Source organism: Sciurus vulgaris (genome assembly GCF_902686455.1).
Source record: "Sciurus vulgaris genome assembly, chromosome: 15".
In the NCBI taxonomy this organism is placed as follows: domain Eukaryota; kingdom Metazoa; phylum Chordata; class Mammalia; order Rodentia; family Sciuridae; genus Sciurus; species Sciurus vulgaris.
In genome coordinates this window covers 11,672,721-11,697,293 of record NC_136476.1, presented here as the reverse complement: position 1 = coordinate 11,697,293, position 24,573 = coordinate 11,672,721, and the positions used below count along the sequence as shown (strand labels likewise).

Below are 24,573 nucleotides of genomic sequence, written 5' to 3'. Positions count from 1 at the left end.
CTGGAGGAGAGCTCAGACTTTAACCAATATATATAATATATATACAAAATATATATGTAATTATATATTATGTACTCTATATATATATATATACTACTATATATATATATATATATATATATATATATATATATATATACTAGTGAGTGACCAAGGAATTCTCAGTCTTTCTTACCACTCTGTATCGCTCCAATCTCACACTACCCTGGCTACTTCTGCATTTTGATACCTGAATACATCTCCTCTCACCTGCACCTGTCACCTGTCCAACCCAAAGTGTTATCTGTGAAATCTGAGACCCAGCCTTGTCAGCCTTACTGATTCACTAAAGAATATGGTTCATAAATCACTTGGAGAAAGAAATGCACTGAAATAACATGCTCTAATATCACCAAGATAAAACACAAGCTATTCATTTCAAGAAACACACATTTGTAAACTTTAGGAATATTTAGTACTTTTGAATAAAACTAAGGAGATGCTGTACAATAGAAATGGTTAAGGAAGAAATGCAAAGGCTTAACTCTTTTCTTCCATTAAATCTTCCAAAAGATTTGAATATATGTAAACTACTGATTTTTATATGTCGATTTTATACTTCATAATCTAACTGAGCTATCTTTCTGTTTGTAGTAGCTGTTAATAAAATATCTTGAATCTAAACATAAAAAAATACATACCTCCAAAAAATGTTTTAAAAAAGAAATGCAAAGGCTTCCCCTGTTGTCTTATTGATGCTCTGATTTCACCAAAGAATAAAAGTCAACTTCATTCCACTCTTCCTTCAAATTCCTTCTACAATTCAGTGGAGTGTGAAGTACAACATTTTACTGCATAATGAGAATAATAAAATAATATATGTAATAATTCATATAGGTATATATACACACATATGTTATATGTATATACAAGTGCATATTTGTGTGCATATGGGTATACAAGATAAGGCACTTCACTGTTATTATAATCTAGTTACAGACATTCTGCTAAACTACTTGAACTTAACACTGAGCTGTCTCAGGCCTTTTATGTGCCAGCCGCTGTGTGACAAATCATATAAGCTATCTGTTCACACAGACTTTGGTTAAAATCCTGGTTCCAACTCACACTAGAATTTGAGCAGCAGATCTTGAACTTCAAGAACTTCTAGATCCCTTATCTAGAAATTAAAGATAAGTAGTATCTACCATATGGGATTTTTGCAACAATCAAATGACTTAATACTTGAACATAACCAGTACTCCATAAATAAGCATCCCCTTGCCTTCTCCTCAGTCTCTTCTCAGATGCCCAGACAAAGCCCCCACAAGTTCAGAAATAGGTAGTGAATTAGTTTGACAGGGCAGGTCAGACCAAGAAGAAGTTTCCTCCCCTGAAATCCAATTATCTACTCCTGTTAAAAATGCTGCATAAAACAAAATGCTTATTTGAGACACTGAAAAAAAATGTTGCATAGAAAGTTATGGGGAGATTAAATTATGACAGTTAGGAAAAAAATATCAACACATGTCATGGAAGAAACTACATCCTCTTCCCCTAGGTTTGAACACCATTGTTATAAAACCTGTCCTGAGAAGACCTACAGTGAAGAATTGGAATGCAAAGCGTGCAATACTAACTGTGGCAACTGTGACCAAAATGAGTGTTACTGGTGTGAAGAGGGCTTCTTTCTCTTGGGTAAGTCAAAAAATGGCATGGTACAAAGAGAGTTCTGCAGCTCCACCCAGGCAGTGCAATAGGAGTACCCCTGTGACGGGGTTTCAGAGTCCTCATGTGCTGGTGCCTCTGGTCCAAAAGGAATTTTAATTCAATGTGAAAACAAACATTAATCAGAATTACTTCCTTTTGCATTTATTTCTAAAGCATAGTTCATATTTCACTAATTCATCTCAACTCTCCAAGCTGATGGAAACGAGTGAGTTGGCGGAAAAGGTAAAGAGGAAAGGGGAGAGGGGACCGGAAGATGAATGTTTTGGAAATGAAGTCACCTGGAATATTCAGAACCATGATGCTTTTCTTGAGTCTTAATCCATATTATAAATTCCTGAACCAAATAAGTCTTGAACCTTACCTTAGGTGTCATTCAATTCATTGACTTGATGGAAATGTATAGTTAGTCTTTCAACTAAAGAATGAATAGCCCAGTGTTTTCAAATATTTGGGGACAGAGAGTGAGGCACACAGTCCACAAGGAACTTCAACGGTTATCTCAACAGAGTTTCATGTTATTTGTAGTTTTTCAAGGTCTCTTATATGTTATGGTGTTTATTCAAAGATCCTAACCCTTTAAGCTAATGGCCAGTTTAAATTCTCAGTTGCAAAAGGACTTAGATAGTGTTGGATTATTGAAATACATTATTTGGTTGAAATGTGCTAAAGCCACCTTAGTTTCTTTTAAATCAAGTGCAATTAAAAAAAAAAAAAAAATGTCCCTAAGCCGATCATGGTGGCATAAGCCTGCAAATCCAGCAGCTTGGGAGGCTGAGGCAGGAGAATCACAAGTTCAAATCAGTCAGTCTCAGCAACTTAGTGAGGCCCTAAGCAATGGAGCGAGATCTCATCTCTAAATAAAATATAAAAAAGGACTGGGGATATGGCTCAAGTGGTAAAATTTCCCTGAGTTCGATCCCGGTACCACATTTAAACAACAACAACAAAAATGTTCCTGAGACTCCCTTGAGTCCCTTTAGAACTTGGCCTCACCTAGTGCTTCCAGCTAGACCAGCCAGCACCCGGCTTCATATGTCCTCCCATGTTCTTATGAAGGTGGCAGCTGTGTGAGGGAATGTGGTCCTGGCTTCTATGGTGACCAAGGAACGGGAGAATGCGAGCCCTGCCACCCATCCTGTGAAGCCTGCACCGGCCTTGGCTATGACGAATGCAGCCGCTGCAGAGAAGGACAGCTGCTGCTGCATGGCTCTTGCTTCTGGCCCGCCCACACCCAGGTGGAAGGCAAGTTCTGGAAGGGTATGTGCCTCCCAAGAGAGATCGTAGCAGCCTAGTCACCTACGCTGTCCCCCTCCCTGTTTAGCCCCTATTTCTCAGTTCTCCAAGAGAGGAAGACTGTGCAGAGAAATTAGTGTGGTGTGAAACTGGAGCCGGTTCCCTCCCAGGTCTCAGGTGGCTTGCAATGGGAGAGGGTAGGAAACGGCGGTTGGCGTTTGGCCGGCAGGGGGAGCCCAAGGTGCAATTTATGATCGGTCTGGTCTAAAGAATTTCTACCTGCTTAAAGAAGACAGAATGAATCAAACAACATTACCCTATGTAAATTTATGATTACACAAATGGTATGCCTTGACTCCATGTACAAATAGAGAAACAACATGTATCCCATTTGTTTACAATAAAAAAAAAAAAAAAGAAGACCCAAGAACATGTGAAGAGAGCCACGTGGGGAAATGACCATTTTCTCAGCTTTTCAGAATAAGGGTTGGAGGTGTGGTTCCATGGTAGAGCACTTGTCTAGCAGGTACAATCCCTGGGTGTGATCTTCAGCAATTGTAAGAAAAAAAAAAAAAAAAAAATTCAGAGTAGCTTCTTTCACACATATCTTGACATCTTGCTAAAGGAAGCCTTCACTCTCTGGGTAGACTTTGCCAGTTAGAGCCTACATATTGGAACTTAGACTAAAACAGATGATCTTGCCGTAGGAATTAAAATCTGTCATTAATCAACTGGGCTTATTGGCATGCAGCTATAGTCCTAGCTACTCAGGAGGCAGACAGGAGTGTCACTTAAGTTCAGGAGTTGAGGCCAGCCTGGGCGACATAGTGAAACCCCAGCTGGAAAAAAAGAAAGAGAGAGAGAGGAAGTGAGGGGGGAGGAGGAGGAGGAGAAGGGGAAGGAAGAGGAGAAGAAGGAGGAGGAGAAGGAGAAGGAGAAGAAAAAGAAAAGAGGGAAGGAGGAAAGGGGAGGGGAGGGGAGGGAATGGGACCTGTCAGGACAAGCCCAGCCTGGTGACACAGGCCTGTAATTCCTAAGGCAGGAAGATTTTCTAGTTTGAGGCCAGCCTGGGCAAGTTAGTGAGGACCTATCCCAAAAATTTAAAATTTAACAAATAAAAAGGGCTGGGGATATAGCTCAGCGGTAGAGTGCCCCTGGGTTCAATCCCCAGTATGGGGTGGGGTGTGGGAATCAAAAAACAAACAAGAAAAAGAACCTGCCATCATTGGTACTCAACTTTTAAATGTTACCCTCCCCAGTTGTGGGTGGGGAAAGCGGGGTGCATGGGGACACAGGGAAGAAAAAGAACGTGGGAGCTTGGACTCTAATACCAAAGATTTGCCACTCTTTATTCCTCCCTGAGTCTTCAGAATTGGCCTCCTTACATTTGTGCCTCCATTATAGACAATTACAAGCTTTCAGAGACCTGTGTCCAAGGTGGTTAAAAAACAAAAACAAAATTATCTTCCTACTGGAAAAAATCAGACTCACATTCTATGAAGCAATACTGGTGAAAACAAGAGGTGCTCTCTCTTTGATCTGGGGGCGAGGATCTGGTGAGGGAGAGCCACAGCGCAAAGGCAATGGCAGCTGAAGGAGGCCGCATAGGATGAAGCTTCAGAGGGGGCAAGAGAGAGGTCTCATGCTGGTTTCAGAGGGAGCCTGTCGGTGGCTGCTGTCTGCTATGACAGTTTTGCACATGTGACTTAAAGGAAGAGACTATCCCAAACCCAGCAGCCAAAGGCCACAGAGCACACGGGGCCGATTTCAGAAACAGAGTTGGAAGAAACTCATTCAATCCAGATTGGGGTATCTTCCGTGAATTATAGCTGAACCAAAATGCTGAGAACGAGTTTGTCTGGCATTCAGGCATTTAAGAGGCCGCGCAAGCCAAGAGGGAAATAGTCTGGTGCTGTGTTTCTCGCTAAGAACATCTGTATTTTATCTGGCGTCCCGATGATGAAAAGGTCCGGGGAGCCAAGAGTCAGAGTGGACTTGATTCCCCAAATGATTACACGTCTCTTCAACTGGACTACGCATTTTGCAAGTAAAAATCAGACTTTGATTGTTCCCCTTTGTCAAAGCACCACACCCACCACTCTACTTTTTCTGCCATCACAATGTAATGTTTTTGAAGAGAGGAAGGATTTATTCCTTTTGGGGGTTTCACACTAATAAGGGATTCGGGAAGCAGATGAGAATGTTTCTCATGGCTGGACAAAAGCAATAAAGTCAATGACATAGCTGCACTTTTCCATTTCTATGATCTGTGAAATGAGACATGCAGAGCATTAACAAAGAGAAAAAAAAAAATTACTCACTAAGCAAGGTAAGACCACAGCTCAGCTTCCCCAGCACAGTTTAAGCATTGAAATGGATAGTAAATGGGAAACGCATTCCATAAAGCCTTGGGAGTATTTGAGCCAATGTCTACATCTTTCTCCTGCTGTCTTCTCCTTAAAAACAAGGCAAGAGTGTAACAGGAGAGTAGAGGCTTCCAGAGAGCAAGCACTAATTAGCCACACCTTTCAGATGATGGAAAGCAGATTGCAGTCATTCTGGGTCAATTTAGAGGAAGCCCAGGCAAATTTCAGAGTGTTTGTGAGAGAATGGAGCTGCCTAGGTGGTACCAACAAGATTTTTGTTAGTTTTTGTTTAAATATATTTGTTTAGATTCAGATAGGAAAAATAAGGTGGCACAAACCAGTCCATTCCTTCTCCCACGCTGCTCCCCGGTGGAAACAATAAGATCATGTTCACATCCAAAGATCACAACCTATTCCATGAGCACAGGTCACTGTGTGCTGGGAAAATACCCAGAAATAAAAATCCAACTGGAGTTTCCTGAACTTCTTTGTTAATATCACAGCTAACCAGAATGAGACAGGCAGTGCAGAGAGAGTCATTACTCCTTGTCAGGTACAAAATAATGGGGAGACTTTGGAACCTAGTTCAAGCATGAAGATGCTCCATGTGTGGGACGGTGACTGGCAAGTCCTCCAGCCAAGACCAAGGAATCTCCAAAGATGGCTGCTCCATCTCTACAAGCCATCAAGGTCACTGCACACCCATAGATCATCCCCAGATCCTCTGCCCCACTCATTAATATATTATGAAGATTTCTTAGTCCATTGTCCCTAAATGGCAGGAATAAAACCTGTCTTAAACAGGCCATGAATGGCCTCAGCAGTGGCTTAGGCATCACACAAGGCTGGAGCTGGTAAAAATGGTCAAGTGCAGCAGACCCCTGGCTTTGAAAGAAGTCAGTGGTCTTGGCTGGTTTCCTGAAGCCATCCCTCTGTTACTGTTAAAGCATTTGGATTTTCTTAAGTGGTCCCCCCCGCTACTCCCCACAATGCTGGGAAATCTTAGGACTAATTCCTAAAAATTCCCCAACCCACCTACTTCCATCATTGATGAAAACCATGTTGTAGCAGGCTCTAATTACATATTCGAATGAGAGTCTAATCTACAAAGTACAGACATGGTGAATTAACTTTTTATCTTTGACCACATCCTAACAATTTATCACTAACCTGTCTTTTGATCTTAATTCCTAAGCTTGGGGAAATACTGGAATTCCAGAGTCAGTCACAAAAGCTGAAAGCCCAAGGACACATGGTGGGTGGGAAAAATCAAGATCAATCCTGGAGCAATGTATTATATTATAGCAACTGAATCTTAGCACACTTTTAGAAGCCATAGAAATATGATTTTAGAAAGACCTTATGCATCCATGTAGTGCCTCACTTAACTTAGAAAGGAGAACAGCAATTTCAGTTAAGCAACCAGAGTACTGCATGCAGAAAACACATGTCACTGTTTAGTAATTGAACATGTGGCCCATTGGTACAAAGGAATCACTTGTATTGACTTATGCCGATCATTAGACATCCAGGAATTTTGCAAGTATATTGTTAATCCATTGACATCTTGAAATTAGTGTGGTGGGAGTATTTACACCACAGAAATTGGCAATGAAATAAACCAAGTTTATTGTTTTCTAGAGAGCTATTTACCCAGTACACCATTGCTTTGGCCTCTCTCAAACTACTTTAATATTTAAATTAATTATTGAAAAACCTATCTAGTGAGGTGGACTGTATAGTTAGGCAGAACTTGGCTCTGGGGATATAGGTTATTTGTAGAGTGCTTGCCTAGCATGCCAAAGCCCTGGGTTCAATCTCCAGCAGCAAAATAACAACTTCAGAGTTAGGCAGATCTGAATTCAAATCCTGGCTCTGTTATTTCCTAGCAGTATGACTTAAGCAAGTTATTCATTCTCTCTGAGTCTCAGTTTCCTCATCTATAAAATGAGAGCATGAAACCTCTTTACACAGTCATTTTAAGAATTAAAGGATAGAATATATATATAAATCTTCCAGAATGTACATGACATTTTAAAAGTTAGTCTATACCCTAACGCTTGAAGCACTAGTTCACTTTCAAAGCAACATCACTTAGCTCATAAAAGAAAGTGATTGGGGGGGGCGCTAAAGAATAATACAGTTCTAGGGACAGTAGTCACAGAAAGAAGGCAGCAAATAATGACCAAGTTGCCTATATGATGTTCATAGCAGCTTTATTGAAGATAACCACAGCAACAACGAAAAGATGAGGCACCAACCTAAAAATGTAGCAAAGAAAATGAATGATGGTTCATACAAATAAATATTCAAGCTCCCTAAAACGATGTTTAAAAGAATTTTAAATGACATGAGGAAATGCCTATAGAATTTATAAAGTTGAATGCAATGCATAGTGTCAGTATTAAATACACAGAAGATGTAAATCATTACACAGCTAGACATGTCTGTAATTATACTCACATATTCCATATAAAGAAGGGAAATATAAGCACCAAAATATACACAGCAGAAATTTCTGGGTGATGGGGTTATAGGTGAATTCTATCTTCTTTATTATTTTTAAAGCACTTTATTTTTACATTAAAAAGCACTTTATTTTTTTAAAAGAAGCTGTGCCCACTGCAAACCCATCTTTGGTGAAGAGCCTGCTGCAACAGCGACGAAGGTGGAAGGTTCAAATCAAAAGAGGTAACAGGGAAATAGGGAGGAGCAATCACCATCACAGAGACAGCCTCTGCCCAGTAGAAACCAACCCAAGAAGCTGGGAGGCCAGGGACAGTGGGGATGCAGAAGTTCTGAGAGAGAAAGGGACCAAGATAGCAAATACTGGAAAACCCAGATACATCCATAGAGGGGATTGCTATGGAGATATCAGGAAGAACAGGAGGCTATTTTGTACCAACAAAGAATACTCTCTAAAATATAATAAGTTTAAAGAAAGAGAGGCAAGGTGAACAGCAGTGAGAATAGATACTGTTGGTATTTAAAATGTTGCAGAAGGGATTGGGAGTGAGATTTCACAGACATGGTTTTCCTCTCTCTCAAACCATGTGACTATAGCTTTTTTAATAAAAAAAAAAAAAGAAAAGAAAAGAAAAGAAAAGAACCCTTGTCTTTGTATGGTTTAGCTATAGTCATTTCTGAAGGATGAACACTATACTTTTGGGTCAAAGAGAATTCTTTTTTCCTTTGTTAAGTCTTATCCAATCTCGAATTTCTGGAGTGGGATAAAAAGGGATAATATGATCAAGGTCAAAATTGTTGAGATTAAGTCACCAATCTTTTATGATAACTCTAGCTGGGAATGATTTTGCTGCCTAATTGCTGTGAACTGCTTGTTCAGAGTCCCCTCTGGTGGGCACATGGGAACACTACAGAATTCCAAACCAACTTCATGCAGTAAAATGTCAAATTGCCAGAATGTGAATATATGTAATTATAAGTGTATGTGTGGATATGCACTAAATTTTACACAAATAGGAAAATTTCGAACTTCATATCTTTTCAAAATGCAACATTTTAGCGTAAAAATGAGAACACCAAAAAAAAAAAATCAGCCCAGGACCTGGATATATGACAGTGAAGATTTTCAGGTTGCTCCCCATCTGACAAGTATCACTGGGCTCTTGTTCATTAAACAACATGTCTCAGACACTCTTGACTGATTTTTCTGCTGGCTTCTCTTATAAAGCTAAGTGATATTGTCTGGTGAAAAAACCTTCAGGGACAGAACTGGTCCTGTTGAGAGCCGTGTGGATCTCTTTTGTGACAGTCCCATGGCAAATGTGACTCTGCAGAAGGTTAATTAAACTTTTAGCAGATCCTTCCTGGGGGTGTGGGGTGCACACCATACATTGGAATATATTGGAAAATCAGGGCAAGTTGTCTGTCCAAACTAAGGAAAAAAATCTGCCACTCTGTATGTCAGCCTGGGCAATCATTTCCACATATATGTATGTGTGTATGTGTATATGTATGTGTAATGTATGTGTATATAGTATATGTGTGTGTATATATTACATATGTATATGCACATGTATGTCTACATCTACATCTTCATATCTATCTATAGTTAGATCTACATCTATCTATATCCATATCTACATCTATATCCATATGTGGGACCTGATGTCCTCTTCAGTGAGGTCTAGCAGCTTTTTAACCATCCTAGACACCAAGCCACTCCTTCTGGTGCCACTCTTGGTATGAAACCAGAGAAAAAGGAGAGGGAAATAAAACAAGCTTCAGAAACAGAGTGGGACAGCAAAAACTGGGAGGGAGGAAAGGAAGTCCATGGACCTATCATTACGAGCCACTGTGTTAAGTGCTTCACACACACCGTCTCATTCAGCTTTTACAACACTCCTATAAGGAAGGCGCCATCTTCTCTCATTTTAGAGACATGGAAAGTAGGACTCTGAGAATTTAATTACTGTATCCATGGTTACCTACCACAAGCAGCACAGCTGGGATCTGAAGGCAGGTGTGACTAGAGCCATACCAGACTGACTCCCGGGAAGAGAGGAAGGGAACTGAGAGGAAGGAAGGAAGTGAGGAGGAGGTGGTACAGGGGAATGGTAAGATGCCAACACTTGGCTGAGGGTCGGGGTCATGCAGGTCACCTAGAACTTCTTTCTTCGAACTTTCCCCTGGGTGAGTTAGACTGATTCCTGAGCTTTAGTCAAGATCTCAGCATGTATTGATTGAATGATGTCAGTGAGGCTGCTCTGGGTGTCTTTGAAATTGTCCCATGGAGTTGCTGAGGTGACTTCCTGGAAGAGCCTGCCCATTGAATGCTCTAGGAGGGAAAGCAGGACACCTGGAGTGTTTGCGAAGTTAATGGTGTGTCAACCTCCGATGGACTGCTGAAAATCTGACCAGCAAGAAAACACGTGGGCAGGTGGATTATTTTGCTATTTAATAAAAATTTGGGACTAACTTAAGGTGAGATAAATTTAGACTGCATTCCACAGTGGCTACTTTGAATAACACAAGGACCCAAATATTGACCAATAATGAAATTTGTTTTTCAAAGAACAACCAAAAAAACAGAAAAGAAAAGAAAAACATACTTTTCCATGAGAGACACAAGGAATTCACAGTGATCACCCTGGAGTGCAGATGGGGTCAATCAAGACTCTTGGGAGAAGTGATTACCTTAGATTTGCAGGCTTTCTCATGAGTGCATACACACAGGCAAACACTCCCCCAGATTTTCAACATATGAAAGAAATAGCATGTGTTTGTTCAAATATCCCCCTAATAACGTAGGATCCTGTAAGACCCTACATTCTCTGTCACAGCAAGTTTGCAAAGGAAGTCTCCATAATCAGTTGCCAATGAAGGAGGAAGAGAAAAAAAGTTGAAAGTCTATATAATGGCACTTGACAGGGGCCAACAATTAGCTAATGCAAAATCAAAGAATTTATTTTGGGCTGGAAGGGAAACAAGGTTCCCCATGAGGTTTTTTCTAACACTACAACACTATGAGCCTGTTCAAAGGAGAAGTCTGACTTGTTTCTTTCCCATACAGATGTTTTGAGACAATATGAACCTTGTCACTCTTCTTGTAAAACCTGCAATGGATCTGCAACTCTGTGCACTTCATGTCCAAAAGGTTAGTGTGGAGTGTGGCAGGAGTGGTAGTGGCCAAGCCAATTCACTGTTACTCATTTATGTTGTCTTCTTTGTGTACAGAGGTTTGTAGGACTTTGATCTAGTCCCATCCCAGGTTCCCATCCCCATGGCTACTGTGGAGACACACAGGGTCCCAAATATTGACCAATCATCAAAACTGGTTTTCAAAGGGGGGGAAATGTTTCTTAATCCCAAAGTACAATGAAGTTATTGGCTGACTTGGCCCCACAGAATTTGCTAATGTCTATGGGTACTCGGTCTTTGTAGAGGTTCCCTTCCTCTTAAAATGCTTTATCTAGCTGGACATGGTGGCAAATACCTGTAATCCCAGTGATTAGGGAGGCTGAAGCAGGAGGATCATAAAGTTCAAGGCCAGCTGATCAACATAGCAAGACCCTGTCTCATGATGGAAAAAAAAAAGGGGGACTGATGATGTAGCTCAGTCATAGAGTACCCGTGGGTTCAATCCCCAGTACAGTGGGGGAAAAATGCCTGCACCTCTTCTTCATTAATGATAATAAATTTAGTGATGGGGGAGGGAAGAATATGGGCATCAACATACCAGCTCAACAAATTATCAACTTCACTCTCCATAAAAACATTATAAATAACATTTCTGAATTAGAAGGATAATTTATTTACATTGTACATTAACATAAAGAATGTTATACCCCCATTAAAGCATCCTTTTGAAGGCCATGTTGGAATGGCAATGTTAATACAGAAATCTCTACTTATCCTCAGGGAATATGTTCCAAGACTCCCAGTAGGCACCTAGAACTGTGAATAGTGCTGAACCCTGTATATACCATGTTTTTTTTCATATATGTACATTCCTATAATAAAATTTATTTTATAAATCAGACACTGCAAGGGTTAAAAACAGTAACTAATAATAAAATTGAGAAATTATAACAGTATGCTGCAATAAAAGTTATTTAAACTTATTAATGTTTTACTTCTGGAATTTTCCATTTAATATTTTGGACCTCAGTTAGCTTGGAGTAACTGAGGCTGTGGATAGGGAAAATGTGGTTAAGAGGGGACTATGGTAGTGAGATATAATGCAGAAGTTAAAATAATAAATGTGCCAGAATTACAACCACATAAAATATGAAAGTGTGCATCCAAAAACCGAAAGATATTTCTTGGAATTTTGGAACTGAGAGTGATTTTTAAATTGGCTTTTTAAATAATAATATCTGGTTTTATTTTTCAGTTAAACATAAATAAATAGATGGATCATCCATTAAAAGGGGAAATGGTTGGAAGAGCTGCTGCTATGTTAGTGTCCCTGCAGGATGGAATGGGGGAGGCAGACGAGAAGGCCCCATCCAACTGTGCAAGTGAGGTTGCCTTACACCTGGAAGAGAGCCAAAAATGTCAGCGAGACTGATCAGTTGGGCAGAGGGAAGCCCTGCAGTGACCTCTAATGTCAGAGGAAAGTAAAAGAAACAATGGCAAAAGCCTCCTGCAGTTAATTTTTTTTTTTTTTCCTGAAGATTTAACTCCTCTTAGAGGATTTAGCATCACTAAATATTTTGGAAAACTTGAAATAAGTGTTCCAAGTAGTTAGGCTTTGGAAAGATTAAGAAAAGCCTCTTGGGTATCAGTTCTCAGCAGGATGTGTGTGCTGAGAGGACAGACACATGATCACTTTTCTCTGCCTTCTTCCTGGGATTCCTAGGTGCCTATCTGTTGGCGCAGTCCTGTGTTTCCTCCTGTCCCCAAGGCACATGGCCCTCAGTCAAGAGTGGCAGCTGTGAGAACTGTACAGAGGACTGTGCCTCTTGCTCCGGAGCTGATCTTTGCAAAAAGTGCCAGTCTCAGCCGGACCGCCCTCTCTTCCTCCACGAAGGCAGATGCTATTCCAGCTGCCCAGAGTAAGTTTTCCTCTTCTTTTCCTTCCTGATTGTGTCATTCTCCACAAATCCTTAGGGTAAGTTCCTTCGGATTCACCAAAGAGCTCTCCTTCTACCTGGTGAGAACACCCACATTAATGGCCTTCCTTGACTGACATCACTGTCGACCATAGCACTGAAACTCATGGAAAGCCAGATGCTCCCTTCTCCCCGTAAATATTTTGTGCATGTATTTTTACTTTTTCAAAATACAGTTATGTGAATTGGGCAGCTATGAACATTGATGTGGCTGTATCTCTGTAGTATGCTGATTTTAAGTCCTTTGGGTATAGGCCAAGGAGTGGGATAGCTGGGTCAAATGGTGGTTCCATTCCAAGCTTTCTGAGGAATCTCCATACTGCTTTCCAGAGTGGCTGCACTAATTTGCAACCCCACCAGCAATGTATGAGGGTACCTTTTTCCCCACATCCTCGCCAACACCTATTGTTGCTTGGGAGGTGGGAGGGGGGCAAGAATGGAGGAAGGAGGGACTGTATAGAGGTTTAAGAGGAGCGGGAGGGGTGGGGGAAAGAAAAAAAAAACAGAATGAATCAAAAACTATTACCCTAGGTAAATGTATGATTACAAAAACGGTATGCCTCTACTTCATGTACAAACAGAGAAACAAGATGTATCCCATTTGTTTACAATAAAAATGAACTTAAAAAAATAGTTATGTATCATGCATTACATAACAATGGGAGTATGTTGGGGTAATGCATGATTAGGTGATTTCATTGCTGTGCAGACGCTACCATGCACTCACACAAACCTAGATAGTAGAGCCTACCACACATGCAGACTCTGGCATATGCTGTCATATACAAGACCCACCATTGACCAAAACATCCCTATCTTGTGCATAACTGATCTTTTCCCACCTTGTATAAATGATTAAATGTCATCAGTTTTTTTCCCTTCCTCAAAAAAGTAACAACGCTCTTACACAAATCTCTTTTAAATTTTAAAGTAGTTGAACTAGAGCCTGGCACAGTGGCACACACCTATTACCCCAGCAACTCGGGAGGCTAAGACAGGGAATCTCAAGTATGAAACCAGCCTGGGCAACTTAATGAAACCCTTAGCCATTTAGCAAGAACCAGTCTCAAAATTAAAAAAAAGTAAATATAGAGGGCTGGGTATGTAGCTCAGTGGTTGAACACCCCTGGATTCAATCCCTAGTACTTAAAAAAAAAAAAAATAGATGAGTTATGAATTACAATACTAAATAAATAATAATACTTTGTTACTTTTGTTGATTCCCATAGCTTCCTCTGTCTCCTGGTTTATAATTCCTTTAGTCTTACTAGCAACCACCTCCAGGATTTACCTAAAAGGGAAGTGAGTAGCAAATGGAAAGTACATCAGGAAACTTTCTTCAGTGAGTAACAAATGCCAAGCAAGATGACTGAGACAGTGGCAGGCTCTGTTACCTCCTATGGCAAGTTAGGAAATCCCATATGCCTTATTTCAGGGACCAAAAAAGGTCATCAGAAACCAAAGGTCTTTCCATTTTGCTCTAGTACCTTCTTAGTGTGTCCTTTCTGGCTTGTTCCTCTCCTGAGTTCAACTCATTGGCCTCAGCTCTTCAAATCAGCAATCCACCCAGAGGCAACCCAAAGCAGAAAAGGGGATGTTCTTCCTTGTTTGTCTTCTTAGAGAGGAAAGAAACCCCAGGTGCAGTGGCACAGGCCTGTAATCCCAGAAGCTTGGGAGGCCGAGAAAGGAGGATGGCAAGTTCAAAGTCAGTCTCAGCAAAAGCGAGGCACTAAGGGACTTCGTGAGACCCTGTCTCTAAATAAAATACAAAGTAGGGCTTGGGGATGTGGCTCTGTGGTCAAGTACTCCTTGTACTTCAATCCCCAGTACCCGCACCAAAAAAAAAGAAGAAAACTTCCTAAAACCTCGCTTCCCAATCTCATTAGTCAGAAGACATCATTCACACCTTCCTGGACCAATCTCTGACAAAGAGATGGAATTATAGTCACTGTCCCCAGCTTACCCATGGGCATATATTCCAAGACTCCTCAGTGTCTGAAACTGTGGGTAGCACTGAGCCCTACATATAACTGCACTGTTTTCCCCTACACATACAAACACACATATATACCCATGACTAAGTTTAATTTATAAATTAGACACAGTAAAAGACTAGCAACAATAACTAATAATAAAATAGGATAATTATAATAATATACTGTAATAAAAGGTCTGTTGATATAGCCTCTCTTTCTCTTCTTTCTCTGTCTTCCTTTTAAAATATCTTAGTGTGGGAGGTACTGGGGAATGAAACTGATCAAGTTATGTAAATTATGTGCATGTATAAATATGTCACAATGAATATCACTATTAATAGAAAACACGAATACAAGTTTACTAAGACAAATCTTATTGTACTGTACAAGACCTTCTTTTTTATTTATTTATGTTTTTATTAGTATCTTATAATTTTACATAATTGTGGGATTCATTATGACATATTAATAAGTGCATGTAAAATAATTTGCTACATTTCAATCCCCAGTACTATCCTCTTCTCTCCTCTCCTCTCTCCTCTTGATCCTCTTCCTCTACTCATTAGTCTTCATTCTAGTAATTTATTTTTTAATTAGTACATTATAGTTATACATTAAAGTGGAATCATTATATTTTATATATATATATATTTATATATATATGCACATTGAGTAATTGGGCTGATTCTATTCCTCAGTTCCTCCCCTTCCCCATTCCTCCTGCTTCCTCATTGATCCTCTTTCTCTTCTCCACTGTTCTACTTCCTATTTTCATGAGATCCCATTTTTAAAAACTCCCTAGCTTTCTCATATGAGAGAAAACATTCTACACTTGCCTTTCTGAGTCTGGCTTATTCACTTAGCATGATGTTCTCCAGTTTGATCCATTTACCAGAAAATTACACAATTTTATTCTTCTTTATGACTAAGTAAAACTTCATGAGTACTACACCACATTTCTTCATCCCTCTGTCTGTTGATGGGCACCTTGACTGATTCCATAGCTTGGCTATTGTGAGTTGTGCTGGTATAAACATTGGTATACATTTATCACTATCTATATTTCCCCTTTTTCTTGTGTTGACATGAGATGATACGACACCTATGTAAGAGCTGAAACAATATAAATGACAAGACATTGTGAGGCAGCAATGGGCTACTATATAAGGGTTACTGCAATAGCCAAACTGATGACAGAAACTGCCACTAACAGACACCTAGCATACACAGTGTGGATACTCTGAATAGAAGGACGATTCACATCCCTGGTAAGATGAAGCAGGATGGTACAAAAGTTCATCATGCTACTCAGAGGGGTGCACAATGAAAATTCATGAATTGTTTATTTCTGGAATTTTCCATTTAATATTTTCTGACCATACAGATAACTGGAACCTCAAAAAGTGAAGCTATGGATAAAGAGGATGGGGGGACTATTGTATAAAGATTGGTTTTGGCTGAAGATTTTCCCTGGGACACTGATGAAATCAAAATGCCAATATCCAGGAAGAATAGATAGAGGGAAGCAAGAAAGGAATTTGGAAAAACAACAGTGTCTATATTAAAGAATGAGAAATTTCATTTGCCCTCTAATTAAAATAATTTGAAGATAAAAATATCTATCTTAAATGACCTATTTGTATGCAGTACTAAGATAGACTCTACAGAGTACAAATATAAGTTGTGATACTTACCCACAGGAAGCATCCAGGCTAGTGTAGAAGGCAAACATATTCAATTACACCTACTAGGTGTAAGAATCAATACCAATATAATATCAATATATCATATTGCATATGTGCAACTTGATAAAAATCTATTTTTCTATCAAGACTTGATATTGATCTGGATATTGGAAGTTAAGATTAACTGAAGGAAATCTGAGCCTGCAAAATGTTTATGATCCAGAAAGGAAAATTCATATCAGTCAGTGTCGTACTTTTCAAGACACTAGTTCACAAAGGGCTAAGAGATCCCCAGGGGAAAGAAATCATTTAAAAGCAGCTTTTTGTTTTGTTTTGCTTTTGAGCACTTGCAATGTGTAGGCACTGTGCTAGGAGCTTCAAGTGTATGCTCCAGTTAGTTCTCACAAGACTCATTCAGGTGCTATTATTTCCCCCCATTTTACAGATGAGGAAAGGGATGGCATGCCCAATATTACGCATGCAATAAAACAATATGAAGATCAGAAGACTATTTATCCAAATCAGCCAGCCATTGTATCTTCATTAACCATTGCCACAGTGGGATTGAAATGGTCGTAATTATTATTCCATATTTAATCATTACCACCTTTTCCTGACTCTACCCTGGATTCTTCAAATGTTCCAGAAATTGATAGTGCTTTAAAACAAGAAAGAGATGTGTTTTTCTTTCCTCTAAGTAGCTGACCACTCAAATTTTCTTTCTCCAAGTCTAGGTTGAGCCATTCTTAGGGAGCAAGGTGACACTGCAGATAAGCAGCCAGCAGCCTCCAAGATTTTTTTTTTTTTTTTTTTTTTTTTTATGCAGTAGAAAAAGCTACTAAATTGGTCTGGGAAGCCTGAAGACTGTGAAACATAAGTATATGCCTGCTGTTTTGAGCACAATGGTCTGATTACTTCAGGACCCCCATCTTTGTATTTAAAAGAAAAGCAGGGAGGCAGAGTCTGTGAAACATCTAATATCCAGCTAGTTTGGGGAGGATTTGTTGCTATTTCTGCGACATCACCCATTGTGTATGAACCATCCTAGAACAGCGGTAGGACCTGTAATAGGAACATAACATGCAATAAAACAGCACCCAGGTGTTGTTCTGAATTGTTTATAGGTTAGCATTAGTGGCTACTGTTTTTTCAAATATAGTAGATGTTCATGAAAGAAAAAAGTTTGAGCAGTAACATATGTTGTGCTTTTTGTTATTGTTGTTTTTTGCTTTGTTTGATGGTACTGGGAATTGAAGCCAGGGATGCTCTGCCACTGAGCTACATTCTCAGTCCTTTTTATTTTTTATTTTAAACCAGAGTCTTGCTATGTTGCTGAGGTTGGCCTGGAAATAGTGATTCTCCTGCCTCAATCTCCCAAGTCTCTGGCATTGTAGCACTGCACCTGGCATAACATATGCTGTTATTGTGATTGTTTAAAAGGCAACAAAAAACTTAAGGTGTGTCCAAATTGATGAAACATAGAGATTTAAAACTCCAGTGGAAGAAAGGTAGTCTTCCTTTAAGGGCTGGCTGTCACTGTCTTGGGCATCTGCAAAATACAGATGAAGTTCCAGAACTGGCGCATGACATGTAGTTATCTGAGCCAAAAACTTTCAACATAAAGTACCTTGAATTTAGTAATTTAATACTTATGACTGTTTTTTTTCAAAAGAAACATGTATCTTCTTAGATTAAAAAAATAATAATAATAGTGAAATTACAGGTACTGTGCACCTGTAATTCCAGTTACTTGGGAATCTGAGACAGTAGGATTGTGAGTTTGAGGCCAGCCTGGGCAATTTAGCGTGACCCCATCAGAAAATTTTAAAAGGAATGGGAGTGTGGCTCTGCAGTAGTGCACCCTGGGATCAATACCCAGTAACACACACAAACACATGCATATACACAAAGTGAAATAAAATATTAGCCAAAATGTTGTATAAATGCCAGGAGAGAATAGAAGACCAGGTAACTGGCAGATCTCTGTGGAGAAGGTTGCTTTTAGCAAAGTGGTTTTTGAAAAATGCCTCTTAAAAGCCTACGTCCACACAAAATCCTACACATAGATGATAACAGAAACTGTATTTATAATCAAATAATAACCAAATTTTTGAAGTAAACAAGAGGCCCTATAGTAGCTCTGTTTGTCAACTTTCCATCACTATAACAAAATGCCTGAGAAAACTTATAAAGAGTAAAGTTTTATTTTGGCTCACAGTTTTAGAGGATATACTTCATGACTGGTTGGCTCCATTGCTTTGGGCCTGGTGAGGAATTCTTCATGACAGGAGTACATGATGGAAAGAAATTAATGAGCTCGTCTCCAAGAAGCAAAGGAAAGAAAAGCAACAGCTGGGTTCCACAGCTCCTTTCAAAGCACAACCCAATACCCTAAAGATCTTTCGCTAGGTTTTTAAATTTTCCACTACCTCTTTATAGTGCCACCCTGGGTACCACGCTTTTAACACATGGCCTTTAGGGACACTCAAGATCCAAATTATAGCCATAGATCAATGGATAAATTAACTGGCATTCAGTGTTAAAAGATAAACTGAGCCACATTAAAATGTTAATTAGTTTATCTGAGCACTCAGTGATTTGTGAATTAGCACCAATCTGCAAGTGGTGTAATGCCCCACTGGGGGAATAAAAGAGAAAACTTTTTGTAGGATGTTTGCAGAAGCAAGACAAAGAAACTATGTTAGATTGGTTAAAGTGGGAAGTTCCTTGCTGGAGGTTAGTTGGTGGTTTCTGATTGGTTAAACTTCAGTTTCCTTTTCCTGCTTACATTGAGTTTCAGTTTGTATATGTGGGGTCCAAGACATCGGAGCCATAAAGGCCTAAGTTGTTTTTAACACCAGACAGTGGAACAAATGATCTACAAAGCCATGAGAAGACAGGAGGAAACCTAGATGCACATTATGAAGTGAAAGAAGCCAATCTGAAAATGCTCCATACTGTGTGATTCCAACTATGTAACATTCTGAAAAGATAAAACTATGGAGACAGTAGGAAAGAGCTGGGGCGGTCAGAGGTTGATGGGGCGGGTGAGATGAACATGCAGAGTCCAGAAAGTTTTTAGAGCAGTAGAATTATGTATGATACTATAGTGGTGAATATATTCATTATACTTTGTCCAAATCTATAGAATGCGCACCATCATGAGTGAACCCTGACGTGGGCTGTGACCTCTGGGTGATTCTGAGTGTCATTGTAGGTTGACCAATCCTAATGTGTGCCGCGCTCTGGTAAAGAATGTTGATAATGGAGGAGGCTGTGCGTATGTGGGACAGAGGACATGTGGAAATCTCTGTCACTTCCTCTCAACTTTGCTATGAATCTAAAACTGTTCTAAAAGCTAAAATAGGCAGGGCAGACAGTACTGTAGGTCATGGAACCTGACTGGGAGTCAGGAGATGGAGACCCACTACAGGTCCCCCTTCCCCTCATTCCACTGACTGTCCAAAGGGGAGATTCAGAAGAGACTCACAGCTTCTTACTGAGTCATCTAACAGCACATCTATCCTGAAGCCATAGCCACAACCAGCCACTTTCCTTGCCAAGACTGAACACCATGGTTCAAACATCTGTACACTAGGTAGGAAAACTGGGGAAACTCAGCATACTGCTCAATCAATGTGACTGACACATATGTTCTTTTTATCAAGCAAGAAGTTTCATGGGAATGAATTTGAGGTTCTCCCCACTTCCCTGGCTTTGGGAACTGAACCCAGGGGCACTCTACACTGAGCTCCATCCCCAGCCCTTTTATTTTCTATTTTGAGACAGGGTCTCGGAATATTGCCTAGATGGATCTTGAACTTGAGATCCTCCAGCCTCAGCCTCTTGAGTAGCTTGAATTACAGGTGTGCACCACCATACCTGGCAAATTTGAGTTTCTTGAAATATCCATAGAAGAACAGAACTTCCCAAGGGGCTGGCTCTGCAGAGGTCTGCACCTCTGCAGTTTCCGCAACACCCCACATGCGGTGCGCCACCTCTAAACCAGTTAGAGAGCTGCTTCCCAGGACCAGCTGAAGATCCTGTCTGCTTCTTCTCACTTGTTCCCTCCTCTCAAAGCACAGTCAGTCCTACACCCTCTTCTCACAGAGGTTAAATGCAGGAAGGCTGTGACCTGGCTGTGTGTTCTGGACAGCTACCTTGTGTCCACCCTGGGCGAAACGCTTTGGAGACTTGCCCCCATCTCCCAGAGGAACTGTCCTTAGCCCCTTGTTCCAGGTAAAAACCCCTCAAACCGCACCCCCCCCCATGTGGGACACACAGCTTTGAAGTGGATGAGCTTAGGACTTGGGGACTCTTCCCGCTCCTGGCCCCCAGGCCTGGCTGGCAGAGTGTGAAGCTGCTCCCTCTGTCCTTTGTCCACAGAAAGAAAAAGAAAGAGAAAAGAAAACCTGTGTTATTGTCTCTAGCTGCCGCCCAACAGTTCTTGATATTCACTTATTTTTGACTTAACAGATTTCTTTTCCCTTGTTGCTTGAGTCCATGTATTTCAGCATTTCACCCAACATCCTCTGAATCTCATAAGAGGAGTCTGAAGGTTTCTTCATGCTGCATCTCTTCAGTTTCTGTACCAGACTGCTCTTCTTTAGTGTCTAGAATCTACAGGTGTTCTTCAGTATCTGCAGAGGATTGGTTGCACCCCACGCACATACCAAATAACTGTGCACATGCCCCTGTATAACCATCTCTCGATTACAAATATACCTAATACAATGCAAACACCATGTAAACGGTTATTATATTGCATTGTATTGGGAACAATGACAAAGAAAAACGTCTGTGTGTTCAATACAGATGCAACTATACTAAGTCTAACTACATAGTACATGATCCACTGTTGGTTGAATTTGCAGATTCAAAACCTGCCTCTATAAACAGTCAACTAGCCAGGTGTGGTACACCTCTCTAATTCTAGCAACTCGGAAGGCCGAGGTAGAAGGATCACAAAGTTGAGGCCAGCCTCAGTAACTTAGCAAGTCCTTGTCTCAAAATAATTTTTTTTAGAAAGGGCTGGGGGTATAACTCAGTGGTAGAGCACCTCTGGGTTAAATCCCTAGTACCATAAAAAAAATAAATAAGCATAAACAATCAGCTATATTTTCTAGAGGTCTTAGCCTGAACTAGCATTGAAAAGTCCGTGGAAGTGGGGTTGATATCACATTGTCTGAAGTCTTCACCCTCTAAACACACAGTTGGTATTTCTGGTGTGGCCCATCCCACTTTGAATCATCTAACAAAAGCACTCCTGTCACTTGAGTAGTTCCAAGGGTTGAGAGATTAGTTGTGGAGAAAAGCCAGACTGCTTTCTGTGACCCCAAATTCCTTGCTACAAACATGGGAACAATTAATCTGTCAAATGTCCATTCAAGAAAAAAATGTGGAATCTGGAAGCTGAATCAGGAGGATCAAGAATTTCAAATCTGGCATCAGCAATTTAGTGAGGCCCTAACCAACTCAGTGAGATCCTGTTTCTAAATAAAAATACAAAAAGGGGCTGTGGATATGACTCAGTGGTTAAGTGCCCCTGACTTTACTTTTTTTTTTTTTTTATTGTAAACAAATGGGATACATGTTTCTCTGTTTGTACGCCCCTGACTTTAATTCCTGGCACCCATCCCCCAACCCCCAAAAGTAAAAATGCCATATAAGAAGGGTCCCGAATTGGCATCAGGATTAAAGAAGACTCTGGTGACTGAGTTATTTTCTGCATTTCTTCACCTCTTGTATATCCCCCCATTCAGTGCCTATAACTTCGCTATTAACTCCCTCCTGAGGCAGAATGAACTTGATTTCCCTGCCCCTGGGCTTTGGCCTGGATTATGTGATTTGCTTTGGCCTGTGCTATTAGCAGAAGAGAGATGGAGGCTCATATTGCACCTGGTGGAGCCTGCCCTCTGGTGCTTCTATCTCAGCTATGAGAAGAGTATGCCCCAATGGTACCCAGGAGAATGCAGGAAGACTTGGCCAAGGGTGCAGCTGGTAGCCCTGCGCTGCCCAGACCTGCTCCCCACATGAGCAGGACAAATGATTGCTGCTCTATGCCATGGAGTTTTGAGTTGAGGCAAATTATTATCCAGCATTATCACAGCCATACCTAGTCATAGGATAATTATGGAAGATGATTGATCTGATTTCATTTTCTCCCAGTTGGTTTATTGTCATCCTCTTCTGAAAGCTTCAGCTCTTCTCTTGAGCTTTTCCTCTCCAAAAAGCATCTATATTTCTCTCCTCTCACCAAATTCGAGAGAGTTGATGTTTGCCATGTTCACTCACCAGTGAGTGATTTCGATAATGTGACAGTTAAGTCACTCAGAGATACTCTATATGCAGACATCAGAGGCCACCTGGAAGGAAGTCAGCTGCACAAAGACTGCAATTACAGGTACTGAAAATATGCTCGTGTCGTGTGTGTTATATGCATACCTTTCAAAGAAGCCGTCAGAAGTCAGCTGAGAGGGTCCAAAAGCAAAAGGGATTTCAATTTCATAGGGTTGTAACCTTTACAAGCTTTCTGAAAATATTTTTTTAATTTATTAAAAGTTTAAAAGAAGATCAAATTGAATAAAATCATTGTCTGCTGTAAAGTAAGGCTCTAGCAAAAAGAAAAAGAAAAAGCAATGATAACCAAGGGATAAAGTAGGGAAAGCAGAAGATGACTACATTATGTACATATTAATAGCTATTGTTTTTAAACAAACAGAATTCATAAGGATAAGACCTATCCCTTTCCTTTGATTTTTCTAGTCTCTTTTCACATTTCCTTGTGGATTCATTTTGGTTGACAAGAGCAGCTCCTCTTCATTTATTTGTTTGTTTGTTTATATGTACCAGGGATTGAACCCAGGGAACCCCTGAGCTGTATCTCCAGCCCTTTTTAATTTTGAGACAGGTTCTTACTAAGTTGCTTAGGACCTTACTAAGTTGCTTAGGACCTTGCTAAGTTGCTGAGGCTGACTTTGAATTTGCCTCCTGCCTCAGCTTCCGGAACTGCTGGGATTACTGTCGTGTGCCACCATGCCCAGCTACCTCTTCTGTTTTAGAACAAATTATTTGCCACCCTCTGCGAGTCATCTGTAACTGGCCAGCTTCTCCAGATGCTCTCTCCCTCCCTTCCACAGGGGCTTCTATGCAGAAGACAGCATATGTGAACGCTGCAGCTCTCCTTGCCGAACATGTGAGGGAAATGCCACCCATTGTCATTCTTGTGAAGGAGGCTTTGTCCTGGACCAGGGAGTGTGCCTGGAAGCTTGTCCTGAGAGGCATGTGGCTGTGGAAGGAGTGTGTAAGCACTGCCCAGAGAGGTGTCAGGACTGCATCCATGAGGAAACATGCAAAGGTACCTGGCTGCATCCCAGGGCGGGGCTACAAGGCCCTGATGAACCTTCAAGGCTGGGGGTCACTGCCTGAGGACAGGGATGTCAAAGAACTGTGAGAACCAGTCTCTCTGCTTTTACTGAAATTTATCTAATTCTGGGCCCCTCGTTGAGGACATTGCGATTTCTGCAAACTAAGACAAACAGGATTTCTCACTCCCACACAGACACAGGTACACACAGAGTGCTAAGCTCTATCTCAGTTACTAGAAATACAGATAAGAACCAAAAGATCTGCTCGTTTTGTTGTTGTTGTTGCACAGGGGATTGATTGTGGTGCCCTACCACTGAGCTACTTCCCCATCCCTTTTTTATTTTTACTTGAAACAGAGTCTCCCTAAGTTGCCCAGGCTGGCCTCGAACTTGAGATCCTACTGCCTCAGCCTCCCGCCTAACTGAGATTATAAGCATATTCCACCATGCCTGGAACTTCTCACTCTTCCAGCACAAAATCTTACCAGAAAGACTGATTATTAAACAAAGTACAGAGGTAGCTAAAAAGTACAATTATCATAAAAAACAAGAAGGAAGAGTTCAGGCAACTTGAAGACTGCAAATAGCACTCTATGAACAATTTTTTTCTTTTGGAATTATCTCCTAAGAAAGACTGTCCAATTTCATCTCGAAAA

General features: G+C 40.5%; 1 protein-coding gene across 4 annotated transcripts in view; it reads left to right on the top strand.

Moving 5' to 3' along the window:
- Positions 1-24,573, top strand: part of PCSK5 (proprotein convertase subtilisin/kexin type 5) — a 437,767-nt gene that overhangs the window by 382,029 nt on the left and 31,165 nt on the right. The window contains exons 26-31 of one of the 4 annotated variants that reach the window (XM_079112090.1): positions 1,541-1,677; positions 2,767-2,967; positions 7,923-8,000; positions 10,846-10,929; positions 12,637-12,832; positions 23,690-23,907. In XM_079112090.1, the coding sequence (XP_078968216.1) occupies positions 1,541-1,677; positions 2,767-2,967; positions 7,923-8,000; positions 10,846-10,929; positions 12,637-12,832; positions 23,690-23,907 (914 nt within the window). Of the gene's footprint in view, positions 1-1,540; positions 1,678-2,766; positions 2,968-7,919; positions 8,001-10,845; positions 10,930-12,636; positions 12,833-23,689; positions 23,908-24,573 lie in introns of all 4 variants that reach the window. The other 3 variants (XM_079112091.1, XM_079112089.1, XM_079112092.1) reach the window with 3 other exon arrangements.